Below are 16,100 nucleotides of genomic sequence, written 5' to 3'. Positions count from 1 at the left end.
ATGCGGGTGCAGGCCATAGTGATATGAATGAAATCTGTACATGTTGAATTCTTATTTTTAGGAGGTTTGGTGCATATAATTTATTGTTTGGTTTCCACTTTTAACAGCTAATATAAATTTATTTGCATCTTTTCATAAAACATTGACTTTAAATCAAAATTGCATGAAGATGCCTGTTCGTATACAGTACCAAGTTGCATTGAGACAATGCTGCAGGTGTCTACTTTAAGAAAATATATATGTATGGGGGGGTTTGGATGCTTTTTTAATGTTGTAATTTAGCTTTGATTTATCCATCTCAAAACTGTGAAAATTGCTCTGGCTACTGGAGGTGCAAAATTTCCAGAGACCCTTGGCAGCGAAAAGGTTAAAAAAATATAATCAAAAAATAAAGTAAATAAAAGTTCTAAATCACTCCTTTCCCTAGAATACATATAAAAGAAGAAAATTACTATGAAACACAAACATTAGGTATTCCTTTGTCTGAAAGTGCCCGGTCTACTGAATATAGTGCATCTGCAGTGCTCCTGTTCTGTCGGGAAGGGGTTAATAGGAGCACTGCAGATACCCTATATTTAGACAGGCTGAATTCCAAGTGGGGGAAAAAACCCAGTCCTCAAGCTCAGGGAAGGGGCAGACAGACAACCAAAACACCCCCTCCCCCTCCCACCATTTTAATTTTTGAAATTTTCCAGTAGCTCCTGCATTCACCCCCCACCCCCTCCCCCGCGGCTTATACTCGAGTCAATAAGTTTTCCCAGTTTTTTGTGGTAAAATTAGGGGCCTCTGCTTATATTCGGGTCAGCTTATACTTTAGTATATACAGTAGTTTTCTGGTACCATGTCAGTTTTGTGTGTGGGTGTAAATTGCTACATGGGCACACAGCACGGTTCAGAAGTAAAGAAGCATTGCGTTTTTTTGGCTTTTGGAGTGTTGCTCCGCTTTTGGCCATTAAACTTTTGTAGATCCACAGTGGTGCCAGTAAAATGGAATTCTGCACTCAGTATAGTTAACCCCCTCAATGAATATATCAAGTGGTGTAGCGTGCACTTTTACTCCTCAACTTTTCCATTTCTGGAAAGGAATGTGCCACTGATGAAAGTTAAGGTTTCAATTTTTACGGCATACACAGATTCAGCACCGAAATGTAGTGCCACGCTTGTGTCAGTAGAAGGACACACATCAAACACCATAAGGTTGAGACCCCACGTTGCAGAAAGCCAGCTTTTTTTTGTTTGGAGTGTGCTGTGGGGTTTTGTTTGTTTTTTTAACCAAAATCAGGTGTGGATTAAGAAGGTAGAGATATAAGTACTTCCTATATATTTCCCATTCCTTTTGAAACTATTCTTGGCTTTGGTTTTAAAAAAAAAAAAAAAAAAAAACTGCAACAAATTTGTTTTTTTTGACCTTCTGACACAAGCTAGGCACCAAATATTGCGCACTGAAATCGTGTATTTCCTGGAAAAATTGCAATTGGACAATAAGTTAATGCAACACTTGGGAGTAAAAATATTTACTGCATCCATACTTGAGGGAGGGGGGAAGGAGTTTCCAAAATGATGTCGCATGTCAGGGAATTCCACTTTTCTGGTATTTTAGGGACTCTGCAAAAGTTTGGCTTTTACAGCGCAGATTTCGAAGGCTTTTGGACACCATGTCATGTATGCAGATCCCTCACGATGCGATTAAAGTGGAATCCCCAAGAAAGTTAGCACACTTTGCCTGAATCAGGACAATAACTTTAAGACCAGGGTCCCAGATGGCGTAAACACTGCGGTTTGGCTGCAAATCCTATCCACACAAAAATACTTGTAGTAGAAATGCAGCAACATTCAAAACTGTCAGGTTTTTCAAAATCACAACATATTAATTATACCTATGGAAACACTGGCGGTTTCATTATAGGTATAACTGAATGTTTGTGGCCTAAGAGTAGTGGATACCTGTAAATACCCAAGTAGTTATATTTCTAATTATCACAGTAAGGGCGAGTTCACACCTGTGCCCGAACTCAGTTATGCAGGTTTCTGTTTCCTGCCCAAGAAACAGGGCAGGAGACTGAAATCGGCAGGCACTTTTTAAACCCATTTGTTTGAATGGGTTTGAAAAGTGTCCGGCCGTGAGCACCCGTGAGCGTTTTGTGCTCTCTGCGGCGAAACCGGTTGTTTTTTGTTTTTTTTTTAACCAGACACAAAGTCGAACATGCAGGACTTTGTGTCAGATTTTTTTTTTTTTTACAAAAAAAACTGTCGCCACGGAGACCACAAAACACTCACCGGCGGGCAGTGAATGCAGGTTTCCGTCTTCTGCCAGCAGAAAAAGAAAACCTGCATAACAAAGGCTCAGGAGCAGGTGTGAACCTGCCCTAACTGAGTTTAAATGTATATTCACTTCTAAGTCACTTCAAAACTAAGTTTAAGGTTTTGGGGACTGACTATCAGTAGCCAGTTGGATAAAACTTATCAAGATGGTGGTGATTCCTAGATGTTTGTATATTCTAGGACCTGCAGCTGTGCCAGCATTACCTATTTTTTTATTTAGTGGGACAACTCTGTTATCTACACTCCTGGTTACTAACAGACCCTTTACCTGGCGACACATTTAGCACAGTATTTAAACAAACCCACCTTATGGCCAGTACTAGAAAATCCACATCTATATGGTAGATTGTTAACTATTCATAAACTGGCAGGAGGCAGCAGCCTCTACTGAAGTCCCTACTGAAACACCACTATTGGACAATCCAGGTTTAACTGAGCTTCTGGCCAGACGCATGATGCTGGGAGTAACTTGGAGTTGTGTCGTTGGGTGAGGGCTATGAACAGGGCAGGTTGACTCCTCGAGCACAGCAGTTTTGTAGATTTCTACAAATTAGTAGAGATGAGCGAACACTAAAGTGTCCCAGGTTCGAAATCCGATTCAAACAGCCGCACACTGTTCGAACGGATTTCAAACCCCATTATAGTCTATGGGGGGAAATGCTCGTTTCAGGGGTAGGCAACATTCGATAAAATCATACTTACCAAGTCCACGAGTGACGGTCAGGCTGGATTCTGCTTGAAGTCTTCTCCCGGCGCAGGGTCCCCGCGTCCTCTTCCGGGTGGAATTCACTCTGCATGCGCAGTCAGCTCTGCCTAGGCCGAGTGAATTCCAGCCAGAAGACGCCGCGGGGACGCAGCATGGAGAAGACTTCGGAAAGGTAAGAGAAGAACCAGCGTTGATTGGCAGAATGTATAGCATTCTGTCAATCAACGCTGGTTCTGCATCGAATATTAAACTTCGAACAGCTAGTAGTGTTCGATCGAGTACAAGTATCTCGATTACCGTAGTATTCGATCGAACACCTACTCGATCATCTCTACAAATTAGGCATGCCATGTCTACAGTTTGCCCTATTGGAAGTGCTAATCGCTACCTATCCACTCATTGGTGTACAAGTTTAAATGCCCAATTCATACAGATTAAAGAGTCTCATTTAGACGCCTCTTTATTTGAAATGGTGTACCCAGATTCCAGCTCTTATAGATGAGACATATTCTGGACTCCAGGAATCAGCACAATTTGTATCCCTGTCTGCTAATAACAGGTTATTCCAAATGAATACACTACCGTTTAAAAGTTTAGGGTCACTTAGAAATGTCTTTAACCGCTTCCCGCCGATGGCACTTTTTGACTTCCAGACCAAGCTCGATTTTTCAAAACGGACATGTGTCACTTTATGTGGCAATAACTTTGGAACGCTTTAACTTACCAAAGTGATTTTGAGACAGTTTTTTCATAACACATTGTACTTCATGTTAGTAGTAAATTTTGGTTGATATGTTTTGTGTTTCATTATGAAAAAAATAGGAAATTTGGTGGAAATTTTGAAAAATACGCATTTTATAAAGTTTGAAATGATGTGCATTGTATACAGATAGTCAGACCGCCAAAATTATATCATAATTCTCATGTCCCAGATCTCTGCTTTATGTCAGCAAACTTTAGTCACCCTTTTATTTTTTATGGGCATTATAAGATTTACAAGTGAAACAACAATATTCAAAATTTTCAAGAAATTTACAAAACTCATTTTTTAAAAGGGACTAATCCTGTTATGAAGAGGTTTTGAAAGACCCTTGTATTAAAACCCCCCATAAATCACCCCATTTTCAAAACTGCAGCCTTTAAATAAGACAAAACAACATATACCTAGTATTTTAACCCTATAAGTGCTTAACAGGAATTCATACAAAATGGAAATGGTGAAATTTTCAAATTTGATTTTATTTTACTAATATTTTCATTTATCCCTAGAATTTGCACAGTCACAAGGGGTTAAAAGGAGAAAACGCATCCCACAATTTGTTATGCAAGTTCTCCCGACTACCATAGTACCCCACTTGTGGGTGTAAACTAATATATGGACGCACAGCGAGACGCAGAAGGGAAGGCGCGCCATTTAGGGGGCAGATCTGGCTGTGATCAGTTTCAGGAACCATGTCACATTTACAAAGCCCTTGAGGAGTCAAAATAGTGAAAACCTCTAGAAAGTGACCCCGTTTTGAAAACCGCACCCCTCAAAGAATTTATCAAGTGATGTAGTGAGCATTAGTAACCCAGAAGTGAATATATAAGCTGTGCAGAGTAAATTGGGTACACCAAATCCCATTCGATTTTCCCACTAGCTCCTAACGGGGAAGAGGAGCATTCTGGGGGATCAGCGCTGGTGTATTCTCTCTCATAAGCTCTAAATATGGGGTGTCCCCACAGCTTATACATTTCCTTCTAGTCGCAGCCACTTATGTCCTAATGATTTGGCGAATTTTGGGGTTTTTGCCTTCACATTGTACAAGCTAGATTTTTATTTTCTGGCAATGTGGCCATATGAGGGCTTGGCGTTTGCGGTATTAGATGTATTTTTCAATGTCACCATTTTGGGGTGCCTGTAACTTATTGACTACATTTTATTAACTCTTTCTGGGTAGGATATAAGAGGAAACATCAATTCTGGCATTGCTTTTTAGTAGAGATGAGCAAGTACTGTTCGGATCAGCTGATCCGAACAGCACGCTCGCATAGAAATGAATGGACGTAGCCGGCATGCGGGGGGTTAAGCGGCCGGCCGCCGTCAAAGCGGAAGTACCAGGTGCATCCATTCATTTCTATGGAGCGGCTGATCCGAACAGTACTCGCTCATCTCTACTTTTTAGCATTTTTTTTTTCCCGTGCAGAGTACAGCATAAGTAACATGTTACCTTTATTATGCAGGTCGGTACGGTTACGGAGATACCTCATTTATATGATTTTTTTTAATGTGTTGCTATTTGTGCAGAATAAAATTCAATTCAGGGGAAAAAAATCTATTATTTTTGTATCGACATCTTCTGAAAGGCATAACATTTTTATTTTTCGGTAGACAGAGCTGGTTGAGGGCTTATTTTTTGCGGGATGACCTCTGCTTTTTATTGGTATCATTTTGGTTTTCATCCGACCATTTGATAACTTTTTATTGAACATTTTGTAAGGGAAAAGTGGCGAATAATCATTTTGTGCGGTTTTCTACGTTTTTTTTTAATGACGTTCACCGTTCGGGTTAAATAATGTTTTAATTTTATTGTTATTACGGACGCGGTGATACCAAATATGTAATGTTTTGTTCTACTTTTTTTTATTTTACATAATAAAACATTTTATATGGGGAAAAGGGGCTTTATTTCTAATTTATTTTAAACTTATTTAAACTTTTTTATTTTTACTTTTTTATCTGTCCCCATGGGGGGATTGAAGCGGTGATCTGCTGATCACTGCTTCACTAGATATACGCTGCAATACATGTGTTACACGTGTATTGCAGTGTAGAGGAAGCTGTCAGCCTGTGTAGACGCACAGGGCTGACAGCTTCCTTTTGGGCAGGATCAACCAGGTACGTGGAGGGGTAAGTGATGGGGCAGACCCCGGGTCACTGATCAGACCCCAGGCTGCCCACTACAAACATTGCACCCCAAAACCGTCGCGGGGAGGGGGGGGCACCATAATATCCTGAAACCCCTGAGATTCCGCGTTCGGACCCGGTTCCGACCACAGGTGTTACAGGGCATTGTCAGCCGTATGTTACATGGTGCGCACACAGGGGGGTTTGTCTGTCCACTTGAAAAGTCGGACATCTTTACATGAGGACAGTAAAATGCAAGTGCAAAAGAACACACCTGGTCGCCATTTAAGTGAATGACAGGTGTCACGGACACAGCTAGAGTCCGCGCCAGATTTTGAGCGGACACTAGGAGCAGACACTACCTGTCAGACACAGATGGTAGTGTGAACCCTCCCTAACAGAAATATCAGTCAATGTCTCGATAGCTTACATCTTCGGAGAAGTTAAAGTTCTTCATCTGGATATCCTGTAGCTACAGCTTGGCTCATGCTTGTCATCTGGTTGGTGGACTTGGGCTGGTCACGATGTCCTTCATGACTGACCACCTGCCAGGGTCACCCACTCTGGTCTTTCCAAAGAGAGACCTAGACGTGTATTTCTGACTCATTTATATTCATGAGAGGGGTTGTAGCTGTCACGGGATGGTTAGAGTCTATACTATAGGCAATGTGTAATATATATTTCATGTGGAATGTATTCTCTAACCTGTTGTATACATCAATGTGTAGTTGGCTGATTAGGGTCTAGTGTGTTAGCACATTGTATGCAAATACCTCTAACTAGTGAGGACAATGGGTGGAGATAATCTGATCGGTGTCTCCAAGAAGATGTTGGACGGTGCATTGTCCACAGGAGACAGGGAGTCTGCTCTCCTTGGTATAGGTGAGGGGGGAAGGATCTGTGACTCAGCCCTTCCCACCCACAGATAGAGGATGTAACAGTCTTAGTATATAGTATGTAGCGTGCAGTTAGTATGTGTTAGCCGGCCTGTGCACAGCTCTGTAGAGAGCCAGGATTTAGTTACAGGACCAAGGAGCCAAAGCTATCATTGGATTGTGACTTCTGTGGACTTATTGTTATTACGGTTGATGTGACCGCCACCGGCTACTAACTTTGTGGATTACAATAAATTGCTGTTGTCTCCCGACCTCTTGCGTCCGTGTTGATTCAAAAGACCATCCGGAGGAAGACATATACCTTTGCTCCGTGACAGTAGCCTTCCATCTTGTTGCTATGTAAGGAGATATCTAACCTAGTATACTCTAACCGCACCCATGTACCCGGAATATAGAAGTGTGATGTCAGTAGAGTTTAACCCTTTGTGTGCTAGAGAATACTGTATTTAAATATTTAACAAGGGAAAAGAATAATATGGCCAAAAGAACACAGACTTTGGACAGAGCAAGATTGGAAAAAAGTGTTTTGGACTGCTGAATCGAAGTTTGAGGTGTTTAGATCACACAGAACAACTGAAAAGATGCTGGAAGAGTGCCTGACGAAACAAAACAAAATAAATCTATAGTACACTAAAATATAACTTATTAGCATCTACTAAAAGCTAAAATAACAATGAGCAGCCTACAAAGTCTATATACTGCTCCACACCAATATTTACTGGAGCCAGTATGTGGTGGTGGCCAGGATGAATTACTGTGTGAGAGTGTATATGTGTGGATAAACTCGTGATATCCCTTAACTCTGCGTCAGCCACTAAATTCTTCAGGTAGAAACACAAGGGTAGGATTTACACCACACCACTATCATGCCCCTAAAAGGTCCAGGGCATATACAGTCACACAAAAGATAGCTATGGCCATTAAAAGACAGGCCCATTGCCCTAGCTAGCCACTAACTGGAGGGCCTACATTACTCCCCCATAACTAAGGCTAGCCAACCACATACATTAGATTCACTCCGTAACAAAAGTGACACACACAATTCGCAGTCTGCAAGTAAGGGCTTGTTCACATCTGCGCCCAGGTGTCCGTACTTGAGGTTTCCATTTCCTGCCTAAAACAGAGGCAGGAAACGGAAACCTGCTGGACTCTCTCTCACCCATTCATTTGAATGGGTGAGAAAGATGTCCGGCCGTGAGCGGCGGTGAGCGTTTTGCGCTCTCCGCCGCGAAACCGAGTTTTATAATCCGGACACAGAGTTGGACATGCAGTACTCTGTGTCCAGATAAAAAAATCCGGTTTCGCGGCGGAGAGCCTAAAACGCGCACGGACGGACCCGGTCTGTGGTTTCCGTCTTCTGGCATGCAGAAGACGGAAACCATAGAACGGAGACCGTGAATGCAGGTGTGAACCTAGCGTAAGCCTGACGAGTTTCAACTGGATGTATACCAGTTCATCAGAGGCTAAGAATTAGCACAGGTCATAGTGATAGCAGATAGCCTGCAAAAGCAATTGCAAAAGTGATGTGCCCTACTGCCCTGGTCAGCTGTAATGTGAAGCCGCAAGTGGCGCCGCAGAAAGCCGGGACTCATATACGCCCGGCTCCGCCCCACTTACCTAGTGTCAACAGGGGGAGCACAGAATTAGGGTGCACTCTCCCCCTGTGACATCTCACACACCTGCGATTAGACCGCCCAAACAGGTGTGTCTATTGCAGTGTATTGGTAATGGCGATGACATCTATAATAACCTACAGCCGTGGTAAACATCCCGATCAGGACGTAGAAAATCAATCCTGACGGTGGCCCCTCCTTACTATCAGAGACCCCTGAAGCAGATTCATCACACACCTCTCCATACTAAAATAGTGTACATATAGCAACATTAACTACCAGTCAAGGGTAAGTGTGCATACAGAGGGAACATAGCAGACATCAAGCTGCTCCAGATATTGAAATGGATAGCAAGGGGAAGAGGGTAAGTATACATAGCTATCAATACTTTCAGCACACACAAAATGAGCCTAAACCAACATATAAAAAAGGGAACCTAAAACCCATACCCATGACAAGTCCTATTACAGTAATAGAGATCAGCCAAACAATCCAGTTGGCAATCAAAATGGTCACAATGATAGAAAGTATCAACAATATCAAGGCCATAAGCCTCTACAAAAAAGGCAAATGACAAAAATTCATTAGGCCCTTAGGTTGTACTGTATCAATTAGAAAGGTACATCGAGCCTCCCTCTGAAGCACCTTACGATCATAATCACCGCCTCTGGGTGATCTGGTGACCACTTCAATACCCTGAAATCTCAGATTGACCTCACCCTCAAGTTGCTCCCAAACATGACGGGAGACAGAGTTCACTTCTTGTCTGGAGATATTGTTAATGTGCTCCCTGATCCTCCTGCAGAACTCCCTGGTGGTTTTACTCATGTACTGGAGTCCACAGGAGCAAATGATCAAATAGATCACCCCACTGGTTTTACAATTAATAAAATGGTTGATCTTAAAGTTCCGTCCTATACTAGTGCTGGAAAATTGGTTACCACTCTGGACAAAACTATAAGCTTTACAAGAGCCACATGCAAAGCTCCCTACAATTCTCTGGGACATACAGTCCAACTATGTCCCTTCAGATGACAAAGAACCCAGATGACTGTGTACTAGCTCATCACAGAGGTTCGGGCCTCTCCAATAGGACAAGCCAGGTCTAACTCCAACCAGCGACTTGACAATAGGATCCTATCCCAGAAGTCTGTAATGATGCGTTGAATATCTATAGCTGTCAAAAGTGACCACAATTCTCATCTCACCATTCTGTTTTTTCCTAACCCAGGGATTCAATAACTGTTCCGACTTGTAGTATATAATAGAAGGATCTGCAACACTTGTTCGGTAAATTTAAAATCCAATAATTTTATTCATTTCTTCTTCTTTAAAAAAGCCACAATAGACACTCCATAAAGATAGGAAAAAACACACAAAGGATAGTAGGACAGGACAATATAAAAACCGCTGTCAGTAACGCATAACTGTAGCTGACGCGTTTCGGAACCAGCTTGGTTCCTTAATCATAGCTCTTGTGCGTAAAGAGCAAATACGCACAAGAGCTATGATTAAGGAACCAAGCTGGTGCGTCTTATAGTCCAGTGCGTCTTATAGTCCGAAAAATACGGTAGGTGAAAAAAAAAAAAAAACATAAGTCATTCTGGTTGAGTGCCTGTACGAAAGCCGCAAACTACCCCCTGGGCCCGTCCCACAATATCGAGAGGTCATCAATAAAACGGAACCAGAGGAGAATGCAGCCTGTCCAGTGATTCTTAGCATCAGAGAATGCCATGTGTCAAGCATGGTGGAGGTAATGTGATGGTCTGGGGTTGTTTTGGTGCTGGCAGAGGGAGATTTGCAGAAGGTAAAACGGATTTTGAATAAGGAATCCTACAACAGGACAATGACCCAAACCACACCTCCAAATTATGCAAGAACTATTTAGGAGAGAAGCAGGCAGCTGGTATTCTATCTGTAATGGATTGGCCAGCACAGTCACCAGATCTCAACCCTATTGAGCTGTTGTGGGAGAAGCTTGACCGTATGGTACGCAAAAAAAGCCCATCAAGCCAATCCAACTTGTGGGAGGGGCTTCTGGAGCATAGGGTGACATTTTCCAGATTACCTAAAATTAACAGTTAGAACACCAAAATTCTGCAATGCTGTAATTGCTGCAAATGGAGCATTCTTTGACAAAAGCAAAGTTTGAAGGAGAAAATTATTATTTCAAATAAAAATCATTATTATAACCCTGTCAATGTCTTGACTATATTTTCTATTCATTTTGCAACTCATTTGATAAATAAAAGAGTGAGTTTTCATGGAAAACACAAAATTGTCTGGGAAACCCCAAGCTTTTGAATGGTAGTGTAGAAAGCAACAAATTTATTTGACTCCTTGACGGTTACATAAAATGGAGCGTCTGCAACATCCTGGGTGCTTGCATTATTCGGCTGAGTACTCTGATTTAGGGAAATCCCAGGTCATACGTCAGATTATTAAAGACTTTTGGGCAAAGATTGAGGGTCTCCTGTCAGATATCCTTGGTGCTCCAGTTTCACTCACCCGATATTTGCCTATTTGTGATCTTGGATGAGGAATTATGGCCACAAAATTCTCTTATTCTTATGCAAGAATCCTTATTTCTAGCTAGAAAAGGTCTACAGTGTTTTGCTCCCTGCCCACACTTTCCACCACAGTGAGGTGGGCGTTCCTCCCCGCTCACACTCTACAGCGCGATAGGCGCTGCTGTGGAGAAGGACGTTCCTGACTGACTGTCAGAAACGCCCTTCTGACTGTAAAGCGCTACGGTATCGAGACAGATAGCGCTTTACCCGGGGGGCACAGATGGGGGAAGCTGATAGTGCGCTGAATTTGGCTTTCCAGCAGTATATGGAACTGCCTGTGCCCAATCTGATGAAAGGTCCCCTTTAAGGATGCAAAGAAATGGAGGTGATGAAAGATCCTCTGCTCAACAATTCTCAGAGCAAACATAATGAGGTATGTTTTATTGCTAGAAGAGGGCCAGTAATAACAGCATAAACAAAACATACAGAGCTGCCAAGTTGCATCCAGTGATTTCTGAAATGTCTACCTGTTTTCTGGAATATAGAGACCTTGTTTGTTACAGCATTAACAAATACAGTACTAAAACTAGAAATCTGAAAGAGTTCATTATTATAATTCAGCAGCCGCTTGCTGTGACACCTTATCATTGTCATGGCTTTGGAATTGGAGTCAGTACCCATTTTGGCTGGAGACGGAGTTACCGTCGCCAGCTTCAAAATAAAATTAATTAGTTTAAATTATCGGTATATTATACAATTAGTAATATTGTATAATTTCATACATAATTTTGTTGTATATTTACTCAAAGCAATTCAATCACTAACTTTTTAATGCATAAAGCCTGGTTCACATCTGCATTCGGGTTTGTTTGGAGAGAGTGGACTACGCAAATGTGAATTGGGCCTAAGAGGAAATTTACTGCTACTGACTGACCATGGCTGTCACCCACTTGTAAAGGAGTTGTAAAGGAGACTGTGTAAAAAAAATAAAAATAGAATTTGGCCTACCAACTGCACAGCCCTGATCAAAGCCAACTAACCAAAAGACAAATCAACAACATACATACAAATACAACTATACACCACGGTATGCTACAAAGGGCAGTTTTAGGCCAGTTTCCCCCCCCCCCCACCCCTTAAAAGCCCCAGCCAAAATATAGATCACTCCCTATTTACACTGATGTTGAGTCAGTTTGGTTGTAATTTTTCCATGTCAAAATGAAACATGCCATACTGACACAAACAGCTCGATATTGTAAGTAGCATCTACACTGCACTGCAGCATTTCAAGTAAAGTCATGCATCACATGCACATGAAATCAGGATTCCAATTGCAAATGTAATTTACAATGTGCCTCCTATACAACAGAAAAAAATTAAAAAAAAAATAAACAGCATTTTTTTCAACTACACTCAAAATTGACAAAGTAATTTTTTGTTTCTAATTAGGAGGTACAAAAAGGACATATACAATATACATACACTGAAGGGAAACTGATCTATGTCCTTTCTTATGCCAAAAAGTGAGCCCCTACCCCCATTCTGCACCTTGCACACCACATTGTGCAAGTGTGGGTGGAGGGGGAACGCCTCAGCACTACATATTCATTATAACACATGCCAGTTTTCTGCCATGAGTCATAATAACAATCTACACCATTTTGTAACTGGGGTAGATTTGCATTTTGGTGCACATAAATTCAGCTTTCTAGCAGTATAGAATACGGCCCATCTCTGAGGGCATGAATGGCCCTCTAAGACTGGCGTATGAAATGTCATTCTTAATAAATCTGCCTACCGTGTTTTACGCTAGGTTCACAACTGTGTACAGGCTTCGAAACCTAATCCACAAGAAAAAAAATATATATAGTTACAGAATATGGGGACCACCAGGAAAAGTCCTTCTTGCAGGACTTTTCTCTCCACATTTTTTAAGCAGATTCGGGGACGGAAATCATGAATGGAGATAGGCGCAGGTGTGAACCTAGACTTAGAAACATTAGTCCAGACTTTGATGCTTTACTCTTAAAACAGTTTAGGATCACTTTTTCTGCCCTTATTGTAATAACAATACAGTAAAGTCACACTTGACCCTCTGCTTTACTGTGCAAAGTCACCATGTGTGAACTGCCTCGATAACATGTCTGCTAAGCACCATAAAGCGTGTATAGCCTGTAGATCAGGTGTGTTGGCGGATGTCACCCAGTATATGATCTACAGAATGACCCTGAACCCTGTGTACTCTCAGCACTGCCTAGCACAGCCACAGAATGATCCATTAAGAAGAGACATACAATGCATAGGCTTGGAATAGAGCCCAGTGTCCCATGCACTTACCGAGAGATCCACACTGATGTCTGTGCCGTCCAGAAGCAGCACCTTACAGGTCAGCACTGACTTACTGTCCCCGGCCGCAGGAATGTGAACTGTAGCTCCACCACTGACCACTGGGAGCGGCAGTAGGGTCTGGTGTGGATAGAGCCCTCCAGCTGAGGAGGCAGCAGATGCGCCGGCAGAACCTCTCATCACCATAGCTCCTCCATCCCTTTCATCTCGAATACCAGCGCTATGCAAGGCAACTGCACTTCTCCCTCCGTGCCGCTGCATTGACCGCCGACCAAAGGTCCTCCGTAGGAACCGCAGCATCATCTTTCACCACCTACTGCACTGACTTTCCTCCTCCCTCTTTAACCCTGCCCCCTTCTTCCTGGATAATAGAGCTGAGCAATCAATAGGAGGACTTCCAATCAGTGAGCGATAAGTGATCAATAGGCTCCCTCGGCCTCTCCACAGGGTAGTGAGTAGAGTACAGCCAGTGAACAGGAGCAGGCGACAGAGTAAGCTAGGCGTCCTGCTCCACTGTCTTCAGCCAACAGGGCCCCAAAGCAGCACAGGTGCGCACCTTTCAGTCAGTGGCTGCCGGTGTACACAACTTCCTCCTTCCTCCACATTGCAGCAGCCGTATTCCTGAAGAAAGTTTCCCCACTCGGGCACAGTTTAAGCGTTCACATAAATGACACAAGTGTCGCAACTCGTTATTAGACAGCAAAAAAGCAGGAGGCAGACACGTTACAACTGATATTCTGCTTGGCTGTAGGCACCATCCTGTGGGGAGCGAACAATAGTATCAATGGAACAGGGAAACTGCTGCTGCTTGTCATTGACTACGAATGTAAGACAGGCAGTAACCTGAGGCACATGAGCTGGCTGCTGCTGTCCGCTACTTAGAAATGGCGCGCTTCATGGACATGACCGACGTCAAAGCCTCCTTTTTCCAAGTCTTTATCCAGCTATCACTTGTTGTATGTGTACTCTTCCTCCTTTAGTAGAAAACTGGACTGACACAGACACGGGTTTGTTTAGCTCTCCCTCCTCCCTCTTTCTCCTCCTCTTCGTGGTGTATCTCCTCCCTCCCAGAAGTTTGGCTCACTTCCCAGCCATTCTGTTGACTAGGCAGCAGCAGCAGGTGTTTTAACCCAGTCAGCACCGCTATGGAGTGCAGAAAGTTTAGCTGCTTGTGTCTTTTATTGGTTACTAATAGAGATGAGCGAGTAGTATTCGATCGAATACCTCGCCGCCATAGGAATGCGTGTAAATGGCCTCAGAAATATTCAATGCTCAGAAAATATCATCATCATTCATTCATTCATTCATTCATCATTCATCATCATTCATTGAATTCATATTCAATCCTCAGAAATATTCAATGCGCTTAACCCCTTGGTGTTTGGCCGCTTACACGCATTCCTATGTTGACAAGGTATTCGATCGAATACTACTCGCTCATCTCTAGTTACTAACCTTAGAAAACGTATTTTATTATTGAATTCAAGTGACGCTAGGATCACACTAGCGTTTCGTCTTTCCGTTTTTTGGGTTTGCTTAGGGACACAAAAATCACCCCAACGATTGCTCATGAATACAGCAGTACCTCATAAAAGTTTTGAGAATGACACAAATATATTTTCACATGATCTGCTGCCCTCTGGTTTTTATGTGTGTTTGTCAGATGTTTTTATCACATACAGAAATATAATTGCAATCATATTATGAGTAACAAAAGCTTATATTGACAGTTAGAATGAGTTAATGCAGCAAGTCAATATTTGCAGTGTTGACCCTTCTTCTTCAGGACCTCTGCAATTCTCCCTGGCATGCTCTCAATCAACTTCTGGACCAAATCCTGACTGATAGCAGTCCATTCTTGCACAATCAATGCTTGCATTTTGTCAGAATTTGTAGGTTTTTGTTTGTCCACCCGTCTCTTGATGATTGACCACAAGTTCTCAATGGGATTAAGATCTAGGGAGTTTCCAGGCCATGGACCCAAAATCTCTATGTTTTGTTCCTTGAGCCATTTAGTTATATCCTTTACTTTATGACAAGGTGCTCCATCATGCTGGAAAAGGCATTGTTGATCGCCAAACTGCTCTTGGACGGTTGGGAGAAGTTGATCTTGGAGGACATTCTGGTACCATTCTTTATTCATGGCTGTGTTTTTAGGCAAGACTGTGAGAGAGCCGATTCCCTTGGCTGAGAAGCAACCCCACACATGAATGGTTTCAGGATGCTTTATAGTTGGCATGAGACAAGACTGGTGGTAGCGCTCACCTCGTCTTCTCCGAATAAGCTGTTTTCCAGATGTCCCAAACAATCGAAAAGGGGATTCATCAGAGAAAATGACTTTACCCCAGTCCTCAGCAGTCCACTCCCTATACCTTTTGCAGAATATCAGTCTGTCCCTGATGTTTTTTCTGGAGAGAAGTGGCTTCTTTGCTGCTCTACTTGAGACCAGGCCTTGCTCCAAGAGTCTCCGCCTCACAGTGTGTGCAGATGCACTCACACCTGCCTGCTGCCATTCCTGAGCAAGCTCTGCACTGGTGGTAGCCTGATCCCGCAGCTGAAACACTATTAAGAGACGGTCCTGGCGCTTGCTGGTCTTTCTTGGGCGCCCTGGAGCCTTTTTGCCAACAATGGAACCTCTCTCCTTGAAGTTCTTGATGATGCGATAGATTGTTGACTGAGGTGCAATCTTTCTAGCTGCGATACTCTTCCCTGTTAGGCCATTTTTGTGCTGTACAATGATGACTGCACGTGTTTCTTTAGAGATAACCATGGTTAACAGAAGAGAAACAATGATGCCAAGCACCAGCCTCCTTATAAAGT

At 42.7% G+C, this 16,100-nt stretch overlaps 1 protein-coding gene across 1 annotated transcript in view; it reads right to left on the bottom strand.

Moving 5' to 3' along the window:
- Positions 1-13,922, bottom strand: part of EPB41L4B (erythrocyte membrane protein band 4.1 like 4B) — a 136,066-nt gene extending 122,144 nt beyond the window's left edge. The window contains exon 1 of the mRNA XM_075271016.1: positions 13,272-13,922. Coding sequence (XP_075127117.1) covers positions 13,272-13,583 — 312 coding nt within the window. The 5' untranslated portion in view covers positions 13,584-13,922. The remainder of the gene's footprint in view (positions 1-13,271) is intronic.
- Between the last annotated feature and the right edge of the window lie 2,178 nt (positions 13,923-16,100).

This window comes from Leptodactylus fuscus, chromosome 4 (genome assembly GCF_031893055.1).
Source record: "Leptodactylus fuscus isolate aLepFus1 chromosome 4, aLepFus1.hap2, whole genome shotgun sequence".
NCBI lineage: Eukaryota > Metazoa > Chordata > Amphibia > Anura > Leptodactylidae > Leptodactylus > Leptodactylus fuscus.
The sequence above is the reverse complement of the archived record's forward strand: the minus strand, read 5'-3'. Positions and strand labels throughout refer to the sequence as shown.